This window comes from Trachemys scripta, chromosome 11, assembly GCF_013100865.1.
Source record: "Trachemys scripta elegans isolate TJP31775 chromosome 11, CAS_Tse_1.0, whole genome shotgun sequence".
Classification (NCBI taxonomy): Eukaryota; Metazoa; Chordata; order Testudines; family Emydidae; genus Trachemys; species Trachemys scripta.
This window is the reverse complement of record NC_048308.1, coordinates 45,012,456-45,037,540: the sequence shown is the minus strand read 5'-3', so window position 1 is coordinate 45,037,540 and position 25,085 is coordinate 45,012,456. Positions and strand designations below refer to the sequence as shown.

At 41.2% G+C, this 25,085-nt stretch overlaps 1 protein-coding gene across 2 annotated transcripts in view; it reads left to right on the top strand.

Annotated features, from left to right (window-relative positions):
- The window catches only part of FRZB (frizzled related protein), a 36,044-nt gene extending 17,022 nt beyond the window's left edge, over window positions 1–19,022 (top strand). Inside the window, exons 2-6 of one of the 2 annotated variants that reach the window (XM_034785721.1) lie at window positions 2,867–2,914; window positions 12,115–12,180; window positions 14,674–14,878; window positions 15,145–15,208; window positions 17,759–19,022. In XM_034785721.1, coding sequence (XP_034641612.1) covers window positions 2,867–2,914; window positions 12,115–12,180; window positions 14,674–14,878; window positions 15,145–15,208; window positions 17,759–17,869 — 494 coding nt within the window. In that variant the 3' untranslated portion in view covers window positions 17,870–19,022. The remainder of the gene's footprint in view (window positions 1–2,866; window positions 2,915–12,114; window positions 12,181–14,673; window positions 14,879–15,144; window positions 15,209–17,758) is intronic. The other variant, XM_034785722.1, reaches the window with a different exon arrangement.
- The last annotated feature ends 6,063 nt before the right edge of the window (window positions 19,023–25,085 follow it).

Below are 25,085 nucleotides of genomic sequence, written 5' to 3'. Positions count from 1 at the left end.
AAATGGAGCTGAGTTAAGATGGCAGGGTATGACAGGTGTTGTCATGCTAAGGTGTACTGTGTGTGGAGGTGTTAGGTGGCTTAATTTGTCATTTCCGTGTGCTTTTGGGTTTGTTACGGTTGCTATGCACAACATGCATAATTGTTTCTCAACCCCAAAGTTTTTTTTTATATATTACTAGATAACAGGGCCAGATCCTCCACTTGTGTAAACTGGTGTAGCTCTGCTGACTACAGTGGAGCTAAACTGATATATCCCAGCTGTGCATTTGGTCCACAGTTCCTAAAGCTATTGAAAAATATTCCCATTATGAAATTTATCCTACAGAGCAGATCCAGTGGCAGGATCTAAACTAGTGTTGTAAAGCGTCATATGAATTTACTGTGTTGTGTAAAGATTAATAATAAAATTCTCTGGGATCTGTTTTTTGAGTGGGATTTAATTTTTGAGGGGTTCTTCCACTTACATTTAAAAAGACTGAAGGAAGTGGAAGTGTTTGTAATCCAGAGGTGTCGCTGCAATCACTATACTAAAAAATGTTTTTAATGTGGAGATGGCCTCAAGCTAAAAATTCAGATCCAGATCTCAATGTGAAGTGCAAGCACCCCAAACGTTCAGGCAACGTTGGATCTGGGGCTTTGGTTTAAGGAAATCTTCATTTCTTTATTTCGGAGAGTGTATTTTAGTGCTGCTTATTTTTTCTTCCACACCCCCTCCTTGGGAACAAAGACATGAAAAATGCTGCCCATGATGTTTCTTTTTCACTTTCTTTGCTGGCCAGATTCTCTCTCTCTCTCTTTTTCCTTCCCTCCGTCCCTCTTTTTGATTCTGCTTCTGTTCCCTTGTTACCCATTATGAAACAGAAAAGTCTGCAGGACAGGGAAAACCAACAGAGGTTACAGGGGTAAGCTATAGTTCAGGCTGCTGTGAATGTGTAAGGAAGATCCAGTTTACGGGCGTTTTGTAGATTTCTTTAAGAGGTCACAAGACTTCTAGTAATGGAAATTCCTGAGGGGAGTATCAGACTGGTAGTAACAATAGGAGAGTCAGAAACAACTGCCACAGGTCCAAAGAGAGGCCACGATTCAACGTACTGAATGAGGAAACACAGCTAGGTCCCAGACTACGTACTGGAGTATGGAAAGATGAAAAATAAGAGAAAATATGATAGCTCTATATAAGAAAATAGCAGTCTTGAAGAAGGCCATATGAATTATACCTTTTATCCTGTCCTATAATAAAAGGTTAAGAAAATACTTGATAAAATTAAAAGGACACATTTAAATTGGATAATAGGAAACACTTTTTAAAAAGCCACGTATAATTGATTTGTAGAGTTCACACCTATAGATGCTATTTGAAGTGAACAGCTTAGCAAGAAAAGTCTCAGATAATAAGAATAGTAGCTGAAATTTTACTGGTTAGGCTAAAAATGACAAGTATTATGCTTCGCAGCATAAGTTGTAGTTGAAGAATAAGCTAACGTCAGGAAGAAATTTCTTCCCTAATGCAATACTGTAAAGTTAAATGCATTATGGGGGTTCAGTACTTCTGTATGTGGCAAACCGTTTTTGGCCATTGTCAAGGAGAGGATTCTGCCCTGGAATGCTAAGACATTTCCTGTACCCTTATGCATACTACACTGATACAGATGTTTGATGCTGAAGTCTCAGGTTTGCCAAGTTTATTTACTATTTTAGTGAAATAAACCAGTGATATTTCAAAATCTACATTCATCCTGCATGTCTTTTATGCACCTATGTAAAGTATATTGCATGCTGTATAAGGTATAAATATGCATTAAGGAAATTAGATAGATAGATATATACATACATACAGCCAAGACTTTTTAAAAAATGGGTGCCTAAAGTTAGGCTTCCAAATCCATATTTAGGCACATGCACGTGTGCACACAAACACGCACATATGTCATTTGTAAATAAAACTTATGGCCCTGACATTGCAGTTGAATTCATGTAATTGGACCCTTGCACCCATACTGAGCCTCATTAACTTCCATGGGGCTCTGTGCAAGCAAAACCACATTGCAAGGTTGGGTGTCTGTCTATGTTGCTGTGTGTGTGTGTGTGTGTGTATGTATATATATATATATATATATATATATTCCTTCAGTTTTTCTTCGTTGTAGAGAATAACATGCAACAGCTAATATATTTTTATTAACAAGACATGCATATAAATCATGTAAACTTTGGTGTTATTTAAAAATAATAGATTTGAAAATAAGAATATTAATTTGGCACATATTCTCAATTTAGAATGCCCCCAAATGCAGTTCTTTGGAAATCGGGCATCATGCACTCCCCCCTACCCCTATTCCTTATCTCTCTCTCAAAATAATCAGAAAATTTTTAAGGGCGGAAAACTGAAACGCTTATTTTGGCTTTCCCTTCAGTGACATGATTGTGATTGGTTTGTTTTTTGTTACTGAGGAAATCAAAGTTGAATTGTCCTCAGGCATCCAACTGAGTAGAGAAGCAGTATATGTACATTTCAGAATTGCTCCAAACCCATGTCTGAATTGACACGTATTTCCATTCTTGTATAGATCCTGCTACTCTGTCACCAAAGGAAATGCGACAGTTTCCATTGTGAATTATAAATAATGTAGAGTCTGCTTCAGCATGTAACATTAGGTGCCTGCTAAAAGACAAAATTCATACTGACTTCAATAGGAACAGGAGAGGACTCTAAAACATCACAACCTCTTTTTCATTAATAGGGTCTTACATTTTAATACACTAAATATTAGAGAAAAATTAAGCAATTTTAATGTGGCTGTATTGAAATAATCCAATATTAAAAATACTAACATTTCTTTACATATTTTACGAATCCATACCAGATTTCCCTATGGATTCTAATAATGGCAACTGTAGAGGCTCCGGCAATGGTGAGTACATTTTTATATATAACTGTTTTAATAAGTTATCTTCTTTCAAATTCTTTTAACTTTTAAATAAGACCAGTACTTAATGATGCATAGATTGCTGTGTTGTCTCAATTTTTTGTACACTGTATGTTTGCTATGAGAGTTACATGTGCAGTAAGACATTCAGGGAGGATGAAAGTTGGATTTAGGTGGTGGGTAAGCCTCTCTGCACAGATGTGAATTTTACTTTGAATACTTTTCTAGGGTCTGATTCTGATGCTTTTATCCAGGCAAAACTTCCTTCAGGTCCAAAGGACTGTACTGATTTCAGGGGAGGTCTTGTCTGTGTTAGGATTGAGCCCTTATTGTGCTTTCCACTTTCATTGTGTCATTCCATACTATAGAAATATGATTTGGTTTGTTGCTCAGATCCTGCAACTCTGGAAGTCCTCTTCCTTCTAATTATTTTTTCACACAAGGTGGAAATTCAGTGTGCAGAAGAACATTTGTTACTTTGAATCATTGGCCTGAACAGGTGAATCACATATTACATTACAGCATGCTAATGCAATGGACAACACTTCTCTTCACATTTTGGCATTGGAAAGAAAAATCAACAGTGCCACATATGTTAGACACAGTGTGCATTGTTCAGCATGCAAATCCCTAGTGAATCAGATTCCTTACAAATTACTCTGATGCTTCTTTGTATGATATAGGGTCCAATTCACTACTGTGTCCAGTTTTATGTTGCCGGACCTCTATTAATTTACTGGAATGAAACAATGGTGAATCAGGCCCAGTGTATATAGCACTCTGCTGAAATGCCAGCAGTCTCTTTTTTCAGACCTTTAAACTGTAGAGCAAAGTAGTAGAATTTTCTTGTACAGTATATAAAGCATATACCTGAGTAAATTGTCATTTGAATTAGTCACGGGTACATGGAGGTCAGACTAGATGATCATGATGGTCCCTTCTGACCTGTAAATACTATCGACTTTATTTTTTTTTCTTTTGCTTCAGAAATTTCTAGAGTTGTAGCAAAGATTTAAAAATAAGTTGTTCTTCTTGTTGTTGTTTTAATGCATCTTATTTTATTAATTGATTTATTAATTTCAGTCAAATGGGGTTAATCTTAAGTAGCCTGTTTGGGCTTTGTTAAGAAAGGAAAAGAAAAATTGTTTTGTTTTACTTTACAGCAAAATACATTACAAATCTCTGCAAATAATATTTCTGTGTAATTTTCTTCTATTAAGTTTAATTAAATCTACCAGCAACCACCATTTTTGACATTACCCTGGAGGTCAGATGAGCTGATCATAATGGTCCCTTCTGGCCTTAAAACTTATGGGTGAAATACTGACCCCATTGAACTCAAGAGAAAAACTCCCATTGACTTTAATAGGATCAGGATTTCACACTATGAATCCATGAATTTTCACTCCACTGAGCCTCCCATTGTCTTGTTTTTGTGTCAGAACTGATTTAATCCCTTTGAGTTGACCACGATTCTTAAGTAATACAAGGAAAAAGAAAATTGAATTGCCCCATATGGATAGATATGATATAGAAGTATTGCCTGAGAATTAGAGCTGGGGAATGGCAATCAGAGCTCCTGGATTCTATTACCATTTGTGCCAATAACTTACTGGCTACTGGTCAAATCACATGGGCCAAAAGGTTCAGACTTGGGCATCTAAAGTTAAGCAGCTAAATCCACATTTAAGTTACTAACTGCATTTTTGTAAGAGGTGTTAAATAACCACAACTCTCAGTGATAATCAGGCTGTTTTAAACACCTAAATCTGGATTTAAGTGAATAACTGTTGATGCCCAAATGTAAACATTTTTCACTTAACTCTAAACCAAGCAAAAATGATCTTTGCATAGTCTAAATGCAGTTTTGTGCTTAACAATTACTGTTAAAAGAACATAATAGGATGCATGTTTGTTGTGTCTCACTGATTTTCATACCAGATATGCTCAGTTTATAAGTAAAAAGATTTTTTTAAAATAATGAGTCTGGCAAAATTGTGGGATCTGAAGGTCAAGCTGTTAACTTTCCTTGTCATGTTGCACCATCAGTAATGAAATATTTTGCTGGCCAAAAATTGCTTCAGTGCCAATCCCATTGTCTTCATTGTGGTCACCCAAATTTAACTGCTTGGAATTTAAACAGTTTTGTTGTGATGTAGCAAGAAGAAATAGAGTCCAGATGAAATTATTTTCTGTTGGCTCTGTTAGACTGATAGGAGTGAAAAGCAGTAAAAATATGCATTACTAAAGAAAGCAGATATGATTGTGAAAACACCCAGGGAGCAGCTCTGAAGAATAAGCTGAATATTTTTTTTAGTGTAGAATCACATTTTGAGTCTCAACATAGTACATTTTTTTTCAATTGACAAATATAATTTAATCCCACCAGAAAAGAGCATTATTTTTTAATATTTGCTTTGTTTATATGTTCAGTAAAACAGCTTTTGTCCTTTCACCATTGTAAATAGACCCTTTGTAAGTAGTATTACAATGAAGTGTGTTAAAAAATTCAGGACTGGACATTCTGTACGATGATAAAGGATATTGCAAATAGTTGTGTGTATTGTTGCCTGTAAGTAATGTCAGCCTGTTAAATCTACTCAAAGCAGCTCTTATCCCTGGCAAAGTCAATTGGCAAAATCTTGCCTCCAAGTCTGCATATAAATAATTTTTTCCCTTCCTTGGCTAGAAACTACATTCTTGTCTATTTCATCAGATGATCTTAAAGTTGCTTAGAAGTTTCTCCAGATTTTATTATTATTTCAGTGAAACTTTTGCCAGCTTTGAGTACTTACATTAATCAGTAATGCAACCAGATTTTATGGGAGTGACATATTTTATATATTTTTATTTTTAAGAGCCCAAGGTACAAATGTCACATAGGCCCCTAACTCCCACTGACTTTTTCTTAAAGATTGAATGTTTCATTGCATTCCCAGTGGAGTTAGGGGTCTAGCTGCCATTTGGTTCCCAGTGCTCTAGGTGTTAGAGGGAAGGTAGGCAGGGGCATTGTCAGTAGCTCTAGCAGCTCCAGAGGAGAATGGCTAGATACAGTGTGGGCAGGGTCACGTCCCATACGCCTGCACAACAAGGTGGGGGATAACTGTCTATTGCAGTTACACATGTATAGAAAGGGGTGTTTCCCACCATGCTCCCCTAGAATCTGAGACATTATGCCTTTCAATAGCATAATTCTTCTAGGTTCTCCTCCGAGGTGTGTGCATGTATGTATTGTGACAGACCCAGACCAGTGGGGTACAGGAGTCTGGTAGAGGGCAAATATACTGGTCACTGGATGAGTAGTTTTCTGTTCCCTGAGTGACCAGAGCAGAGGCTGCACTAGAGTAATCAGGAACCTGCTAGAACCAGTTAAGGCAGGCAGGCTAATTAGGACACCTGGAGCCAATTAAGAAGCTGCTAGAATCAATTAAGGCAGGCTAATCAGGGCACCTGGGTTTTAAAAGAAGCTCACTTCAGTTTGTGGTGCAAGTGTGAGGGGCTGGGAGCAAGAGGTGCAATGAGCTGAGAGTGAGAGGGTGTGCTGTTGGAGTACTGAGGAGCACAAGCGTTATCAGACACCAGGAGGAAGGTCCTGTGGTGAGACTAAGGAAGGTGTTTGGAGGAGGCCATGGGGAAGTAGCCCAGGGAGTTGTAGCTGTCATGCAGCTGTTACAGGAGGCACTATAGACAGCTGCAGTCCACAGGGCCCTGGGCTGGAACCCAGAGTAGAGGGCGGGCCCGGGTTCCCCCCAAACCTCCCAACTGACCTGAACTGTGGATGCTTCCAGAGGGGAAGGTCTCTGGGCTGTTTCCCAATCCATATGGTGAATCTCTGAGGCAAGAAAATCCGTCAATAAGCGCAGGACCCACCAAGATAGAGGAGGAACTTTGTCACAGTATATGTGTGCTTTTGACCTTTCCTCACATAGTTTCATCCCTGCAAGAGACATCAAATCAATCAAGTCTTTTTATACACACATCATTTTTCCACTGAAGGTAACATGATCCAGCGTATAGGGCACCATAATAGGAGTCAGGAGACCTGGGTTCTCATTCGAACTCTACTGATAACTTAATAACTGGCCTAGCAAGTCACTTAACTTCTCTGTGCCTCAGCTTTTCCATTTCTAAAGGGGATACTAATGGCTCCCCTTTTGTAAAACTTTCTGAAATCTACATATTGAAAGTGCTGATAAGTGTTATTAGATAGTATCATTCAGTGGGATCAGGGAGAAGCCCATTGATTATATTCTAGGACAATAACAGTAAAATATTTTTCTTGAATTAAAGCAGTTTCTGAGATTGTTATTGTTTTAGGAGTGTTAACCCACAGGTAACATTGCTGTCAATTTCAATCACCTTGTGTTTTGCTAGTGTGGTGGAATAAAGTTCTGCAGAGAAGGGGAATTTTAAGGGATTGACATTGTGTGTTGTTAAGTAACTCTTCTGCATACAGGTCTGATTTTGTTTTGTTTTGAAATGTGAAACTAGCATGAATGAGGGTTACAGAACTGGTCCCTTTTATGAGCACCTGTTTTGAGACTGTTTACCAAATGAGCCATAATTTGGCCTAAGGGCTGGTCTACACTGGGGAGGGGGGGATCGATCCAAGATATGTGTCGAAGTATCTTGGATCGAATTAGCTGGGGTCCAGACGGCGCGGGATCGATGGCTGCGGCTCCCCCGTCAACTGCGCTACTGCCGCTTGCTCTGGTGGAGTTCCGGAGTCGATGGTGAGCGCGTTCGGGGATCGATATATCGCGTCTTAATGAGACGCAATATATCGATCCCGGATAAATCGATTGCTACCCGCCGATACGGCGGGTAGTGAAGACGTAACCTAAGTGTATATGAATTCACATAGGCTTAATGAAAGCCAAAAATTACTTCCCTTTTCTGCCTTATTTTAAAACAGTAACATAGAAAAGCTCAACTCTGTAGCACGCGCGTGCTCTCTGTGTGTGTGTCTATATATATTTATATAGATATAGATTTCTGAAGATGCATTTTTGAAATTCAAGAGAAACATTCTTCTCTTCCTTTGAAATGTTCTTTTTTCCTATATACACTATTTTCTATTTTTAACTATAAGGATACATTGAAGCCAAAGTAAATGATAAACTGAGAACCCCAATAAATAACACACTAACTTCCTAATTTTTTCAAAGCACAAAAATACAAGTTTATTTTTTGGAACTGTTCTGTTCAGATTATACTGAAATATCTGAAATGGGCACTGTTGTTTTAGATCTTAAGTGTATATAAATCAGCTGTGTTGGGCTTTACTGTTTTTAATATTGAAGGATGCATACATGACTTGGGAGGCAGTGTCAGATGTTTAAAGCATGAGTGTAAGAGTCAAGGCACCTGGGTTCTGTTCCTAATTTGACTACTAATCTGCTCTGAATTATGTGTTGCTTCAGCTAGAACCGCAAAACAGATCAATAAGAGGATATGCCTATTTCTGGAACATGATCTTTCTAGTAAGAGTACTGATGCAGTTGTTACTTCATAGGATGTTCTTTATGTATTTCTGAATAGAAGTCGAATGCCGTGTGCTTAGCAAACAATTCTCTATTGGGCACAGCAGAGCTGGGAGGGGAGAGGCTGGATGGGGGTGGGAGGAGCCAGCAGGGAGCGAGCTCTGAGTATGGCTCTGGATGGTACTGTAAATTTGGTGGTGTGTGTGGGGGGGTGTTTAAATTTCTCTAGCTTACCCCAGCAACTGTCAACAGCAATCAGCTGCTCCACTCTACCAAGTCTCAATAACTTCCACTACATCCAAAATAATGAAGTAGCTTGATTTTTTTTTTCCTGCTAAAATGATCAATAGTTAACTCTTCAGATAGCAACGTTATGAGTAAAGGCTCCAGACTGAGTTAGCAACCTATTTGAAATGAATGAAGTGTACCCACCTGTATTATTGTTTCCAGCTGTCTGCAACCTCAGGTAGACACTGCTGCACGGGTTTATATTTTGAATTATCTTTGCAACCGGAAGGGCTGGTAACCTCACTGTGATAATGAAAGCTTAGATTCTAGAGCACAGTTGTGTAGCAAATTCAGATAGAAGGGCAATTACGTGGCCACATGTTGATTACCGTACACAGGGATCTGCATATTCTCTATGAGCTGAATTATACTTTCCTTTGTGCTGGGTATCTAGAAAGGGGAGTGATTACAAAGAGCCCTTCCCCAGGGTTCTTGCCAAAAAAAAATGTCCTCCTCACATCTCCCATCCCAAGCCAATGATCTGCAGTAGTGCATAGGGTAGTTTAGTTAGCACTCCACAACTATTTATTATAATTCATGCAATTTTCAAGTGTTAATTTACTTACAAGAGCCTTCCTTTATTCTTTCCCTGAATGAAGTAGAAACATAGGAACTGCTCTCACAAAAGTCAGTGTCAAAAACTCACATTAGATATCATGATCATATTGAGACAAGTAAAACACAGATTATAAATGGAAGAGTATCCAAACAAAGCTGATTACCTTGTTCATACCAATATTTATAGTATATACGTACAAAATGTCATGTCTATCTCATCCATATGAGTAAGGTTTGCTGGATCAGCACCTTAATTTGCTCTTTGTTTTGCCTTTCTTGTGTGGGATGGGAAGTGAGATTGATTATATTTTAGCCATATATTTCTTTAGGGCATTAAGAGGATTCTTTTTAGTACATGTTAGAATAAAAAGATCAAATGCAAAAATTTCAGTGATTAGAATTGTCTGAGCACTAGTCAAAAATCTCCAGCTGGATTCTAGTTCAGTCCTTTGTAGAGTGTGTATGCCAGTGAGTGGGCAGACGTGCCAACTAAGGAAGGTAAAATAAAGCTCAGTTGATAGTTCAGTCCAAGGTCATTTCTTCAGTGCTGGTTTTATTAACTTAAAGGAGATTTCAAACCAGGATCAACACAATATAAGACACTTGCAACATCCAGACAAGACCTTTCAGCAGGATGGTAGGTGAGAAGACTGACTATTCCCTTCAGTAGCCTTCCTGGATATCTTCTAGGCCTCATATTACATGGCCACAGAACCAACCTTCACAAGACTTTGCCAGAAGCATTCCTTTATATAGTAGCCACTAGGAAGTTACATGACGCTGAGTCATCTGACATTTCTTAATGATGTGCCTGGTCTGGAGACTACAAATCCCATTAGCCCCTGATCTTAAAGGGATTATGTCCCTGTAACAAATGTGCTGGCCGTGCTTGTGCTTTCACGCTCATACTCTTCTATAGAGAACTGCCATAGGGAGTCTACAACCTGCCCTCAGTTTTGCTGGTGCATTTATTCTGGGTTTGATGCAGTATAACTGAAAGCAGAATTTAGTCTGTGATTGATAGTTGATTGGGAATTTTCCATCAAAATGATTTCTTGATGGGAAATGGAGTTTCTGCAAAAATTTTCAGTTTTCTGTTGGAGAAATCAAAATGAAATATCTCATTTTGAGTCGGTTTGTTGAACTGGCTGAAATGTATAGTTTCAAGTCAGTTCAATATTAAATTTCATTTCCCTAATGTGGTGCATTGCCTCATGGGAGCTGTAATTCCAGCCCCATTCTCTCCTATGGGCTAGGCTCCCTCCGAGACATCATCTCCTGTGATACAATACAGTCTTCCCTCTGACTGGCTGAGTGGTGAATCATGGAAGTCCCATGACTGCAGATGCATCATGGGAGATGTAGTTTGGCCAGGGAGTCTGATCCATAGGGGAGAACGAGGCCATCTGACTCCTGAACTACAGTTCCCATGAGGCAATGTGCCACAATAGGAAAATAACATAAGAAACATAAGAAAGGCCGTACCGGATCAGACCAAAGGTCCATCTAGCCCAGTATCCTGTCTACTGACAGTGGCCAATGCCAGGTGCCCCAGAGGGAGCGAACCTAACAGGCAATGATCAAGTGATCTCTCTCCTGCCATCCATCTCCACCCTCTGACAGACAGAGGCTAGGGACACCATTCCTTACCCGTCCTGGCTAATAGCCATTAATGGACTTAACCACCATGAATTTATCCAGTTCTCTTTTAAACTCTGTTATAGTCCTAGTCTTTACAACTTCCTCAGGTAAGGAGTTCCACAAGTTAACTGTGCACTGCAGGAAGAAGAACTTCCTTTTATTTGTTTTAAACCTGCTGCCTATTAATTTCATTTGATGACCCCTAGTTCATGTATTATGGGAATAAGTAAATAACTTTTCCTTATCCACTTTCTCCACATCACTCATGATTTTATATACCTCTGTCATATCCCCCCTTAGTCTCCTCTTTTCCAAGCTGAAGAGTCCTAGCCTCTTTAATCTCTGCTCATATGGGACCCGTTCTAAACCCTTAATCATTTTAGTTGCCCTTTTCTGAACCTTTTCTAGTGCCAGTATATCTTTTTTGAGATGAGGAGACCACATCTGTACGCAGTATTCGAGATGTGGGCGTACCATTGATTTATATAAGGGCAATAATATATTCTCAGTCTTATTCTCTATCCCCTTTTTAATGATTCCTAACATCCTGTTTGCTTTTTTGACCGCCTCTGCACATTGCGTAGACATTTTCAGAGAACTATCCACGATGACTCCAAGATCTTTTTCCTGACTTGTGGGAGCTAAATTAGCCCCCATCATATTGTATGTATAGTTGGGGTTATTTTTTCCAATGTGCATTACTTTACATTTATCCACATTAAATTTAATTTGCCATTTTGTTGCCCAATCACTTAGTTTTGTGAGATCTTTTTGAAGTTCTTCATAGTCTGCTTTGGACAGACTGTGAACAGGCTCAAAACAAAACATTTTGCCATTTCCAATTTTTTAAATATTTTCTTTCCTAAGAGTATTGCTATTTCAACTATTTGTTCAGATTTGGGATGAAAACAAAGGTTGAAACATCAGAATTTCCTGCAGAACAGAAATTCTGATTTTCTTTCGGCTCCACTCTGATTTATTTGTAAATATCCTTAAATCAGCAATGTGATATTCACTTTCACTGTTTTTGTGCAGAGGAGATTAATACCCTAAGGTTATTAATAAAACCTGAATGTATAAATAAATTAATTATTGCCATCTGATTGCCATCAATATCTGTTTGATTGTTTTTAAAGGCAATGGGGGGGAGGATGGCAGAGTTTGTCTTTGAATCAATGCCTTGTTCTTCTAAAGCAAAGGTTTTCTGTTTTGCAGAGCGTTGCAAATGCAAACCTATTAAAGCTACCCAGAAGACTTATCTTCGGAACAATTATAACTATGGTAAGGACAGCTGCATGGCTAGATATCAAACCTTTAAAGGAATAAATTAAGTTTTTCAGGGAACTCTAAATTTAGTAATGCGACAGGAAAAAATTCCACAACGATGGGCTATGGCCTAAGCGTGTCATCAGTTCACACTCATTTGTACTAAGAAAGCTGCTCGGATTGATTGTATTGAGTTAATTCATTAGCAGTAACTACAAAAAGAGAATTTTTTTTTTACTTCATGTTTTAAGATCAAAACCTGATTCACTCATGGAAGGATGAGGCAAGGATGGGTCAGTATTGTAATAGGACGTCATTATATTTGTAGCTTTTGAGATTAAAATGTTCTGTAAACAGTTTTTTTTAAACAATATTTAAACATTAACGTGCAAGCCCAGTGTATGTCATTGTATAATGTTGCTGTGTTTCATCCTAAATCCCAGTGAGGTATGAGATGTGTCACTTCATTGGCTCCAGGAAAATACTAAGTGTTTATACATTGAAAAGTGTGTCTAGTCTTAAAAGTGACTGGATAAAAACGACATTGTGGGAGTCTATCTTTGATCTCTCTCTGATTTCTAGCTCAGTTTACAAACAAAAAGATGTTTTTACTAACTATCATCCCCGCAAACACATCCTGGGATCTGACATTGAAGTTAGGTTCTTTCCTTCTCCTACATCATTGCCAGTAATGAGGCTCCTGTAGGCCAAGTTATGCTATCAGTAACACCTGTGCGACGACACCTCCCCCTCACGCCCCCCCGCCCCGTCGGGTGTTCAGGCTATGTCCTGAGCTGTCCAGATTTCCCTATTCTTCGAACATCCCCCTGGGTCCAACTCTGCAGCCTTTATTCAGACAAGTCTTTCTTACACAAATAAACCTGATGAAGTCAACAAGATTTCTTGCGTAAGTAAGGATTACATATAGGAGTCAGAAATGTAGAATTGGGCCCTTGAAGTCTTAATATGTTGATCTGCAACCTGTTACTTGTGTGAGTAGCTACTATTAGTTTCACTGAAGTCATGAAAAAGGGTTTACATGACCAGGACATAGTGAATACAATTTTATTGTTAAACCAATGTTTTTAAGTACATATGTATACAAATGGTATCCACTAAGTCTGCAATAAAATAAATCCTAAAAAAATATTAATGAACTCTCATATTCATTGAAAAGCAGGAAGGTTATGATTTTCTGCCTCCTTTAGTGGTTTTATATGTAGTGGTGGTTGGTGTGAGTATTCTCCAGTGGAATACTGCACCTGCTATGGCAGAGATTCACTGAGTGTGCTACATTTATAGTTTGAGAGCTGTTTTGGAGAGAATGAAGGTGACTTACCACAGGCTCTCTTTATATTCTGTTATACCATTCCTCTCTTTAGAATGTAAAGACCTCTGGAAACACATTAGAAAGAGTGCCAAAGTAAAGTAGGCTTTTGTGGTAAAGTCTTAAAGTGGATTAGTTTGGGTAAAATTTTTCCTCTGTATAACTCCTGTGAGTTGTTGAATAGTTGTGTTTAATTTAGCTGAGAGAATGCTGAGCATATCTGTGGGTGGAAAACCTGTGTGTGTGTGTGTGTGTGTGAGAGAGAGAGAGAGAGAGGGGATGGGTTAATGGATTTTCTCTATTTTTCATTACATCTCTTCCATTTTGCCTTCTCCCTCCCCCCCCGCACTAGTTATAAGAGATTAAGAATCTAAGGAATTTGGATGTAAAATGGAGGAAGATTCTATGATTTGAAAACAGTACAAGATGTAGTACTCCCTGGAGTATGACCTCTGGATTTGCATGCAGTGTCAGCTCATTGGTCACCATGAGAGACCTGAAAAATTGCTGCCCTTGGAAGGCAACTTTCCCTAATATGCAGTTCATGGGAGAATGATAAGATCAGAGAAGAAACAATTAGACAGGTCATTAGGTCAAGATCAGGAGCATTGGCGTTCATGGAAAACAGAGCAGATTGGTGCTGGGTCACTGGAGGAAGAGGAGAAAAGGGAAGGCCCTGTCATCCAATAGGGATAATGATACAATAAAGCTTTCAAGTATATTCTCCATTTTGTGAAAGGCTGTGGGTGACAAATTAAGAGTCTGTACTGGACCTAAATAAGAGAGAAGTTGTTGTAGCATAAGATGAATGAACAAGGAGGAAATAGTATGAAGTATGAACAACATATTTAAAACACAGAGGGAATAAAAGAAAAAAGCTAAAAAAAATATATCCCAGAGAAAGTAAGGTGAAAGGCCCATTGCTAAATTATTCCCTGCACAGAGCACTTACATTGCTATTCTATATACTGAGCTACCTGAAATATATATGTTACTCTTGGTAGAAGAGAAAGTGAAAAAATAGGGGGAGAGAGGAATCTCTGGGCAAAATCTAGATGGAGTTCAGTTGAGCTTTTGATAAAGGAGCACACAAAAGACTAATCCACCAGGTCACAAAGGATGGCATGGGGGTGACCTATATTATTTGCTGCTGCTAACTACACTCTGTTACTTTTCCCCAGTCATTCGGGCTAAAGTGAAGGAGGTGAAGACTAAATGTCATGATGTAACCGCAGTAGTTGAAGTAAAGGAGATACTAAAATCTTCCTTGGTGAATATTCCTAAGGACACTGTTAACCTTTACACAAACTCTGGCTGTCTATGCCCCCCACTCAGTGCCAATGAAGAATACATTATAATGGGCTATGAAGATGAGGAACGCTCCAGGTAATTTGTTCTTTAAAGAATTACTTTCCCTGCTCTACTTGCCCACCCATGAGACCTCATTTTGAAGCCACCATTGTTCCCTCTGAAGAAAATTGGGCAAAATTTTCTTCAGAACTTTTGAGGTACCTGGTCTTGTCACTGCTGAATGCCATGAGGTTCTCTTTCTCTTCTCCCCTTGAGCAGATTCTGTTAGTGTTGTGTATATTGCTATGTACAGCATACACATTCCTCAATAATAAAATAACTAGCTTATCTGAAATGTGTAGGTTACTCTTGGTAGAAGGCTCCATAGCTGAGAAATGGAAGGATCGTCTTGGTAAAAAAGTAAAGGTAAGACAATGTTTCATGATCTTAGTAACAATTGACATTGGAAACAGTGTTTGTATCTCACCTTTAAGAAAAGAGAGAAAATACATGAGGCCCAATTCTACACCCATGAAAGTTAACGTGTCAGATTCCGATTCCATTACACACAGGTAAATTTGGAGTAACATAACTGAAATCAATGGAGTTACTCCAGATTTATACAAGTTTAGCAGCAATTAAAACCTGAATCATTTATTTCAATCAGCAGGAGCTGAATTAAGCTCTACAGCCAAATTCTGCGTTTAAATGCATACACGCAGCTTTTATTCAGTTCAGTGGGAACCATCTACACACAGCCAAGGGCAGAACATGGTTTCACAAGCCACCTTCTTATCTCATTTACAAACTTGTGCGTCTCAAATTTTAAATGTTTAAATACAGTTCTCATCTAAATTGTGCAGACTTGGTCTGCTCCTAGACTTAGCTCTTCATCTAAGGAAACGTTTGATATATGTGAGGGAGGAAAAGAACGTGGGAGGAATACAAGTGTGGGAGTTCCTATCTGAAAGAAAATAGAGAAATAGGGAGGAACTGGAGCAGACACAAAAATGATATATGCTCCACCCTAATATCTTGTAATTCCTGGAATGATTGATTGGGTAAGCTAGGCATCCACACAGACTTTGGCCCCTGAGCTTTATCTTTCATATCTGACACCCGTCAGACCTCAAATGGTTTTAGTGACCTTGGCAGCATTACAAAACATCACTTTACATGGAAAGCATTGATTTTAAAAACAATTTCTCCAACATGTTGATTTGACATAAATAAGGTTCCCCACATCTTTTTGCATGTGTGTGTCTGTCTCTTTCCCCTTATTTTCTTCAAGTTTTAGTGATCATTGCAGAGAAAATCCTACTTTTTTATACAAATTGAAATTCTTCTGTGTCTAGCTGTCATCCATATTCCTTTTATTAGCCTGGGTGACCTATTTTAAATTCTCATCTGGTAGATCCTCCTCAACTCCATTGCCAGAGAACATGTGATAATTCATGTTGTTCTCTGGTACCACTTTAGTTCTGGTTTCCTGATACTAGTGTAACTTCAGTTACTGGCGACTGTTACATCCCTGATAGTTTCATTACCATCTATTACTCCACACGCAGTTCCCTCGTGCCAGCTCTGCTCTCTGAATCACTTGATTGCTTTTCTATCATGGTTTCCTAAAAAGGTCCACAGGTGGCTTTACTTACATTTAAAAAATTAAAAAATAAAGCATAAGCTACGTTTATGCTTGTCATTGTATCATGGTGTCTGATCATTCATTTTCATGTTAATATGATCTCTTAGGCAGCCAGCAGTTCAAGTCAACTGTCAAGTTGTTTTAAAAAAAAAAACCACCAAAACCACACACTAGTTTAAAAACCCCAAAGAACTGAAAAAGATCCTTACTCATGTTTCTAGTAAGACCTGAGGACAATAACCCCACAAATAAATTATGTGCATAAGTTTGTTCTTGGACTGCTGAGCACAAGCATGGCTTTGAGTTTGATGAAGCTAGTTGCATGAGTAAAGTTAAATAGAAGCTATTAAAATCTAATGTGCTTTTCACAGTGGAGTTTGATTACTACTTGTATTTCTTTCAGCTTGGATATGGACACAATTTTACTATAGTTTATAGTCACTTTCTGATTCTCAGCACTGCAGTGGTTGGGTTGCAAGCATGTGGAGGGGAATGTTTAGTTCCAATCTTGGGGGGGAAACCAAGCTTGTTTTAATTGAAAGAAAAATGCATTAACATTTTAAATCATTCATTTTGGTAAAATAACTTTTTCAAAGTCTGTTTTGACCATAATCTACCCTGGCATTCATAATTTAGGTCTGTGTGTGTAATGTCACTCATCCCCTGACTGTGTAAATAACATGCTATGCATTTGAAGGCATGATCCTGTGAGGTGCTGAGTGCCCTCAACTTCCAGCTACTTCACTGAGTGTTGAGAGGGCTCAACACCTCTTAGGATTGGATCCTTATCCGCCAGGCTGAGTCGTGTAGATTGACTACTACAGAGCCCTGCTAAAGTAAACAGGGTTTGTGCAAATCCGCTTGCAGAATCACGGCCTTAGTAAGTAGCTAACATTTGAGCCTTTAAAAGGGCACATCTCTACCAAAAAACAGTTAAAGAAACAAAGGTTTAAGAAATATGGTCACTAGACCGTGAGAACAAGGACCTGTTTTACCCTGTAATTTGTTGATTTGATACTGTAATATTATGTAGCTACACATTTAGGTAGCCACATTCCTGTCACTATGCTCTGCAGTCTGGGGCAGAACTCTGACTTCTGCTCATAATCTAAGTCACACATTCACTATTATTTTATAAAATCTCTGGCGTTTTCTCTTCTGGTGGGGGTAACAGCATCTTTTAGAAATATTACCGGTACTTTGCAGCATTTGAGTGTAATTTGTGAACTAATTTTGTAAAAATATCTGAGTTTAGGGTATTTTGAAACACATGCAGTTGTAGTTCAATTTTTTTCTTCCATTTATTAGTTTTGTTTGCTTACATTGTACAGCGCTGGGATCAGAAACTCCGTCATCCTGGAAAGGGCAAAAATGAGCCTGGACAAAGTGATTCTGCTCAAAAGTCTGTCAAGAACAGTAATCCACGACAAACACGCAACTAAATGTGAAAAGCTATATAAAAATCAATGGACTATATATTAAGACTTGCATTGTTGGAGCAGCAAGGGAGAAATTGCACTATTGCACGTTATATTCTATTGTTTACTACAAAATCATGTTGTAGCTAATTAGTTATTTTCCCTCGTTTTCTGCCTTTTGGGGGGAGCGGGGGTGTAAATCCTGAAAAATATATATTTTCTCTCAGTAATAACTGCAGAAAACTGCCCTTATGAGATAAAAATAGGATGACACATTTACTGAAGTTAAGACATGTTGGTGGTTTTATCAGTGGGGCCATGTTGCTTAGAGAGAGACTTCAACATAGGAATGGGATCTGGCCAGACCAGGACCTTTTTAAAAAAAAAAAAAAAAAAAAAAAAAAAAAAAAGTGACTTTAACCCAGCTTCTCTGCTCCTGTCCCTTTTTCTTGCATGTTTGATCATGGCTGCAGCAACTGGGTTATTTTAATGTATAAGTTTTAGTCTGAAATATAATGGCCATATATCTACACATAAATTAAGAATTATATGGCACTTCTGGAAAGACACTGAAGAGCAAAATACATTGTTAGCAGCAGCAAAGTGGTAAGGGAAATTTAGACTGGTTGAAAACGAGTTTAAATATTTAGCTCTGCAGTTATCTAACAACAACAAAAAACCTAATCAGCATTAAGGAAATGATTCATGTTAAAAGTGGTGTTCGAATCAGCACAACCCTTCAATTTGCTTACTCTTAAATAAGCCACTATGTAGATTTAAGTCTAACTTACATCTGTCACAACAAAAACACATGGGACTTCTTAAATGCTTTAATCCTTGTGGGAAATGTATAGTTCTGTTAACTCACAACATAATTTACGGTATACTTGCTCTCATAATGGCAGTTCCTTCCCCTCTCCTCCCCCCCCCATCGTAGGAGTAGACTGACTTACCAGGCCTGCTTCTCAGTATAGGTCTGCACTTTATCATTTTGATTTTGTGGTGTTATTCTTATTTCTGTGCCTACATAAACAGCAGTGTTTAATGCTCAGTAAAATATGTTTAATAAAAGAATTATAGTTGTCCGAGACCTTATCCTGACTTTTGCACCAAATGAACGTTTAAAATCCATGATTTATTATTGTCCACAGTGTATGCCAGCGCGCAAAAAAAAAAACAAAAACCCTTCATTTTCTTCCTTCAATAGAATTTTTTAGTCAGTGCCAACCATTTGAAATCATTTTTTTAAAAGTATAATGATGTAAGTAGAGTACCAGGCTTCTGAGCTATGGTGTACAGAAAATAAAACATTTATGATGCAAACTGTTACTGCATTTTTAGTTGGAAGTACTGAATTTCTTTTCCTAGGACACCCGTATACAGTATCTCATGGTTGCTGTTCATCCACAGGAAACACCACCACTGAGTTTAGGTAGTTAAACGTTACTGAATTGAAATGCAAATAAAGCAGTGAAGATATGAACACTTTAGAAATATTTTCTAATAATTTAATGTTTTCATTAGTAACCAAAGGTTAAGCTTAGAGCTCCATTGTGCTAGATACTGTGCAAACACAGAGACAAGGTTTTGTATCTTTTAAAATGAAAAGTAACACTACAGATGGGGACTGGATGTCACTGGAGATTAGCAATGGGATGTGAATAGAGTTGGCCAGGAAACGTTGCGTCATCCCTTGAATATTTGGCTAAAATTAGGACAAAGTGGAAATCTCAATATCTAGGAGATGGTGAGGGTGGGGGGGAGGGGAAGCTTCCCTTTGGGTCAATTAAAATGTATGCTGTCTATATGCTGATTTCAATCCTTTATCTTCCTTTTTTAGGTTAATTAGCTACATTTCAATATGAAAAATCAGTTTGAATTGGAAAACTAGAATTTTCCATTTTGAAATTGTCAAAATGAAATGGTTACACAACTTCAAAGCTCCCCCAACTTTTTTTTTTTTTTGGTGAGTTAAGATTAGTTAAGTCTGAAGCTGAGCAGTTTTGGTTTTAACCAGTTAGCATTTTTCAGTGGAACCATTTTGTCAAAAATGTCCTGACTACAGTTCTAGATATAAAGCCTTCCTTGTGTATCAAGGTAGCAGATTTCAATACTATTAAGAGTTGGTTGAAAAATGCCTCCCCTCCCTCCAGAGTTTTAGTGTTTGGGTGGAAATTTGAATACCAAAATGTTTCAATTCAGAACTGCCACACTGGTGCTTCTTGGGAGTTGTAGTTTGTATGGTTGATGTTCCCTTTCTCCTCTATAGCTTGGGCTCTCTGGCTGGTACAATATAGGAGAATTAAATCCAGCCCATAGAAGAACAGGGGGACGTGAGCCAACCGACTACAGCTCCCATGAGGCACTGTGGCAGCATTTCCAAATCAAAATATTTTGGTTTTCAGGCATTTTGGTTTGAATGAAAAATGTAAATTTTCTTTGGAAAGCAGGCACTTTTAATGAAAAAATTGTTTAGTTAAAGTTTAGAAAGAAAATGTTCAACCAGCCCTACTATTATGCAATGGCTGTTCAGTGGACTTCATGGAATGAGCCTAGAGGTATGGGGTGACTTCTCACATATGGCATGGAAATCCCTGCACTCTGCCTCTGTGTCCTCAGAACTCCATCACCACCATACAAGTGGCATTTTGATTTGCTTGGTCTCTTCCCTTTACATGCCCCTTCTTGCCCTCCCCACTCCTTCAATTTGAGTAATTTGATTCCTCTTTCAAGAGTAATCATGGGATCATAGGACTGGAAGGGACTTTGGTAGGACATCTAGTCTAGTCCCATGCACTGAGGCAGGACTAAATATTATGTAGAGCAGCGGTTCTCAAACTAGGCCTGCCGCTTGTTCAGGGAAAGCCCCTGGCGGGCCGGGCCGGTTTGTTTACCTGCTGCGTCTGCAGGTTTGGCCCATTGCGGCTCCCACTGGCTGCGGTTCGCCACTCTAGGCAAATGGGGGCTGCAGGAAGGGTGGCCAGCATGTCCCTCGGCCTGTGCCGCTTTCTGCAGCCCCCATAGGCCTGGAGTGGCGAATCGCGGCCAGTGGGAGCCGCGATCAGCCGAACCTGCAGACGCGTCAGGTAAACAAACCGGCCCGGCACGCCAGGGGCTTTCCCTGAACAAGGAGCAGCCCTAGTTTGAGAACCACTGATCTAGAGCAGAGGTAGGCAAACTTTTTTGTCTCAAGGGCCACATTGGGGTTGCAAAACTGTATGGAGGGCCGGGGAGGGAAAGCTGTGCATCCCTAAACAGCCTGGCCCCTATCCGACCCCCCCCACTCCCCCCCCCCCCCACTTCCAACCCCCCCAGCTCCTTGTCCCCTGACTGCCCCTGGGACCCACCCACTATCCAACCCCACTTCTCCCAGTCCTGACCCCTATCCACACCCCTGCCCCTTGACAGGCCCCCCGGGACTCCCATGCTTATTCAACCCCTCCCCTGACCGCCCCCCAGAACCTCCACTCCCTGTCCAGTGCCTGCCCCCAGGCACCCCCCCCCGCCCCTTATCCACCCCCCTGACCCCCTTACCATGCCGCTCTGGGCAGCACGGCTGCCAGACATGCAGCTCTTAGCGCTGCCTGTGTGGCTGTGGGGGAGGGGAGACAGCAGGGAGGGGTCGGGGTTAGCCTCCCTGGCCTGGAGCTCAAGGGCTGGGCAGGACGGTCCCACGGGCCATAGTTTGCCCACTTCTGATCTAGACTCTCATGAGTGCCTCCTATCAGCTTGGTGTGATGCTGCAATCTTTTCTTGTGGCACCCATTCTAGGTTGTCAACCTCACTAGTCAGGTCTTCAGTGGCTCACCTCTTTGGCCAAGTCACTCAGTTCTGTAGTTCTCAACCAGCGGTAACCTGGGGGTATGCAGAGGTCTTCCAGGGGATACAATCAACTCATCTAGATATTTGCCTAGTTTTACAACAGGCTTCATAAAAAGCACTAGCAAAGCCACTACAAACTAAAATTTCATAGAGAATGACTTGTTTATACTGTTCACACCAAAATTGATATTTTATAATTATATGGTAAAAAAGAAAGCAAGTGATCAGTAATAGTGTGTTGTGACATTGTTGTATTATGTCTGATTTTGTAAATTTAAGTGAGGTGAAATTTGGGGGGACAAAATACAAGTTAAATTCTCAAAAGGGGGTCAGTAGTCTGGAGAGGTTGAGAACCACTGACTCAGTCAATATGGATGAACCTTTCCAGGGTCTTCAAATCCAAAACAAACATGAGCAAGAGTCTTCCAATCCCTGGTTCAAGCTGGACTCGGCCCCTCATTGGATCCTTTAAATCAAGCCCCTGCTCAGGCTTCTAAAGGAAACTTACTCTCTCGCAGGGCTTAGAAAACAGTTTTACCAGAACGGGCAGTCTACACTCACCAGGGCCTTCAGCCCTCTCTCTGGGCCCCTGATAGAGGGTCACTCACTACACTGGCGCCTCCTACTGGGCATTTTGGGAATTAGCTCCCCTAGCAGGTGCGCTCTTGGGTGGTGGCTGCTCTCCCATCGTCGCCTCTGCCTGCAGATCCATTATGACTCCTTCCTCTCGGCGTCTGCTTTGTGGCACAGCCCTCCAGCTGTGTCACCATCAGTTCTCTCCCCCCCCCCCCCCCGCCTCGCTTCCGGGGGACTCCAACAAGAGTCCAACCACTCCTCGCAGGGGCTTGGCAGTCTACAGCTGGGTCGCTCCTCCAGTGGCTAGTGTGGGGGACCCAGGCCCACACACTATTCTGGATCCCTGCAAACAGCAGCTTCCTGCTAGCTCACTGTTATTCCCTGGGCCACTTCCCCACAGCCTCAGTTCCTCCTGCTCCTGCCTCTGGCTCCGGCTCCAGCTCCTTTGCCCTCTTCCCAGTTCCTCGAGCCTGTAAGTCCTGGCAGCCCTCTAGTAAGCCAGTCTTCTCCCTAGGGCTCCCTGCAGCAGACTTACGCTGGTTTGCAGTTTCCTTTTATATGGGCTGGCTGGGCCCTGATTGACTGGTCAAGCTACTGCCCTAATTGGCTGTTTCCCCTGCAGCCATTCCTTTAGCTGCCTGTAGTTCAGCCTCCCTTGGCTGGTTTTAACCCTCGCGGGGCAAGTGCCATGTCACAGCCCCTTTAAATCTAACCCATTTTCTTGGGCCTTTAAAACTAGCCATAACCCCTTTTTTTAGGGCTTAGGCCATCCCAGCCCTGGCTGGCAGGGGGACCCAGGCCAGCCCACCCACTATTCTGGGTCCCAACCCAGAGACCTTGTACACAGCAGCTACATGCTACTTCCTTTACTTGGTTGCTGCTACATTCCCTGGGCCTCTTCACATCTGTTCATTACTGGCTTAGGGCTAGAGCGCTCAGGTCCTCTTGCTTCCAGCTTCAGCAAACAGAGCCCATCCCACTCCCTTTGGCTAATACAATGAACTCCTCAGCCCCTAGAGCTCCTTTTATCTGAGCCTGCTCAGCTCTGATTGGCTGCTTCTAAGCAGCCTAGGGTGGCCAACTGTCAATCACACAAACCCAAACACCCCTGTCCTGCCCTGCCCCTTCCCTGAGGCCCCATCCCTGCCCTTCCCCTTCTCCAAGGACTGGCCCTGCTCACTCCATCCCCCCTCCGTCTGTCACTCGCTCTCCCCCACCCTCACTCACTTTCACTGGGCAGGAGGTTGGGGTGTGGACTCTGGGCTAGGGCTGAGGGATTTGGAGTGTGTGAGGGAGCTCTGGGCTGAGCCTGGTGCAGGAGGGAGTGCGGGGTGCAAGCTCTGGGAGGGAGTTTGGGTGCAGGAGAGGGTCAGGGCTGATGAAGGAGGGGATGGGGGCTTCAGCTGGGCGGCTTCCAGTTGGCAGCGCAGCAGGGTTCAGGCAGGCTCCCTGCCTGGCCTGGCCCTGCGCTGCTCCCAGAAGGCCAGAGGGCTCCGTGCACTGCCGCCACCTGCAGGCACCACCCCCAGAGCTCCAATTGGCTGCAGTTCCCAGCCAATGGAAGCTGCGGAGTCAGTGCTCGGGGTGGGGTTAGCGCACTGAGAGCCCCCTGGCTGCCTCCCCATGGGCTGCACGGATGTGCTGGCCTCTCCCAGGAGCGGCACGGAGAAGGGCAGGCAGGGAGCCTGCCTTAGCCTTGCTGCACCACCAGCTTTTTAGTGGACTAAAATCTCCCGGTTTGGCTTCAGTAGCCCCCAGGAGGTAGAGCCTGATTCTGGGAGACTCCCGGCAACCCTAACAGCCTCTTGAGGCAGGCCTAGCTCCTTCCTGGGGAGGGGCGTGATAGAACCATGGGGCCTCGAAGGTCTGGTATACCCCATCACACCATCACTGACAGGTGTTTGTCTAAACTGTTCTTAAAAAACCTCCAATGATGGAGATTCCATAACTCCCCCATCCCCCCATGTGATTTGTTCCAGTGCTTAACTTCCTAACTGTAAAGGTAGTTTTTCCTAATGTCTAACTTAAATCACCCTTACTGCAATTTAAGTCCATTAAGTCTTGTCCTGTCCTCAGTGGATGAGGAGAACAGTGTATCACTCCTCTTTACAAGAGTCTTTTATGTATTTAAAGACTATTATGTTCCTACTCAGCTGTCTCTTCTTAAGACTAAACAAACCTAATTTTTTCCTTGTAGGTCATATTTTCTAGACCTTTAATTGTTTTTATGTTGCTCTTCTCTGGATTTTCTTCCCATCTTTCCTAAAGTGTGGGGCTCAGAACTGAACACAGTTTTCCAGTTGAGGCCCTGTCTTGCTGAGTAGTCAGCCAAATTTGTTGTCAGTCAAATTATAATTGTTTGAAAATCTCCTCCCTCTATTCCAGCCTCAGCTATGGTAGCTCTGTGGTAGAGGATAGAGACCCTGATTCAGCTTTTAAGTAATTTTACATTGAGTAAAAAAATCTATGAGAAGGGGAAGAGCGAAGTGAAGGAGGTAGCTACCAGGGCCAGCTCCAGGGTTTTGGCCGTCCCAAGCAGCCAAAAAAAAAAAAAAAAAAAGCCACGATCACGATCTGTGGCGGCAATTTGGCGGGAGGTCCTTTGCTCCTAGCGGGAGTGAGGGACCGTCCGCCGAATTGCCGCTGAATACCTGGATGTGCCGCCCCTCTCCGGAGCGGCTGCCCCAAGCACCTGCTTGCCAGGCTGGTGCCTGGAGCCGGCACTGGTAGCTACTAAGAGTTCCATTTTGGGCAGGACTGGACTGGGTCCAGGTTTTACCAACCAGCTTCTTGTGGGCAATCCCAGCTTCTGGCTTGGGCCCCAGCATTTTGTTTGTAATGG